Source organism: Perkinsus marinus (genome assembly GCF_000006405.1).
Source record: "Perkinsus marinus ATCC 50983 genomic scaffold scf_1104296935988, whole genome shotgun sequence".
Classification (NCBI taxonomy): Eukaryota; Perkinsozoa; order Perkinsida; family Perkinsidae; genus Perkinsus; species Perkinsus marinus.
The window spans coordinates 1-1409 of record NW_003214265.1 but is presented as its reverse complement, the minus strand read 5'-3'; the positions used below and the strand labels follow the sequence as shown (position 1 = coordinate 1409).

The window sequence follows — 1409 nt, the reverse complement described above, 5'->3', positions numbered from 1 at the left end:
GAGTTTTATATAATGTGAAATGTGCTTATCTTAGGGTGGAGCTGTTGTTGTGTTCTTGCCCGGTTGGCCGTCCATCCAGGGTCTGTTATGGGTGCTGAGACAGGAGCCAGAGATCACTGCTATCTTCGACCTCTTACCGTTACACTCACAGATCCCACCGGAGGTAGGGTACATCTGTACAACGTTCGACAACAGTTTTTATTGTCAGGACCAACAAAAAGTATTTCAAAAACCCCCACCTGGACGACGGAAATGCATTTTGTCTACCAACATTGCGGAAACTTCGCTTACTATCGAGGACGCGGTGAGACTATGGGTTCTAGTTTACTCGAGTGTTGGTATTATCTCGATCAGGTTTATATCATCGATACGTGTAAGTGCAAGTTGAAGTACTTCCATTCTGAACGGCAAATGTCCAGTCTGGACGTTTCCTGGGCTGGTAAGCAACAATGGGGTTCTCTGAAGTTGAATGGTCTTTCCTTTCTGTGATAGGCAAATCTAACTGCAAGCAACGTCGTGGACGATGTGGCCGAGTTCGAGATGGGTAAGTGGGGTATATTGTGTGTGCGCTTGTCTTATGCAAATGCATGAAAATTTGACGTCTCGGCTAATACGGCGAATATTCATATAATCTCATTATAATCGGGATGGCCGAAAAAGGGAGAAATAATGATGAACACATAACCGAGAATTGTCAAACTTTCATGCATTTGCATGAAAAAAAGCCCACACAGTAGCCGAAGCGTGGCTCAGAGTTTACTTGAGACTCATAGAAACTAAGACTCGAATTCGGGTAGAAATGTACAGTAACTAATAGACTTTTCGTATTGTCGCTAACACGCGTAGTTGAACATGTGCATATTTCCCACTGTCGCACTGTAGGTTCTGTTTTCGCCTGATAACGAAGGCCCGATACGAGCATTTGCAGGAGCATATTATGCCCGAGATGATGAGATGCGAGATGATGGAACCAGTAGGAGTGGAGCTGAGAAGATCCAATGGTCACGGCTTCGGCTTTAGATATTGGCTATTCTACGACTACGTTTGGGAGATCCTCGATATGTGTTGCATAATTGCATTGATCCGCCGCCACCTCAAGCGGTTGAAGATGCGCTCAAGAAACTGATGACTATGAGAGCTGTTGAGGTGAGGGCGTTTTTTTCAGCTACTTTAGTTGCTTTTTGCCGAATTTTAGAGGCGTGGATCCTCTTTGATGGTATTATGAATGACTGTGATTCGTACAGAATTGGAAAAATATTCACCCGCACCTCCCTACTGTGGCTTTTCTCGAGTCTTCGAGTGACGGATATGTTGACCTTGGATACCTTGTATATTTACAAACTCGTTGGCTCTAGGGTGTTTTGTTTTTCTTCAGGGCAACACTGGGAAGCTATCGGACATCGGAGTGT

General features: G+C 44.6%; 1 protein-coding gene across 1 annotated transcript; it reads left to right on the top strand.

The window, feature by feature from the left end:
• Positions 1-34: 34 nt before the first annotated feature.
• Pmar_PMAR020970 (ATP-dependent RNA helicase, putative) lies at positions 35-1154 on the top strand (the record flags this gene model as incomplete). The annotated part of the gene is made up of 6 exons (XM_002783786.1): positions 35-163; positions 209-304; positions 355-439; positions 493-544; positions 883-973; positions 1021-1154. Coding segments are annotated over 6 exons (587 nt in total), but the record flags the coding sequence as incomplete, so codon positions are not given.
• Positions 1155-1409: the final 255 nt, after the last annotated feature.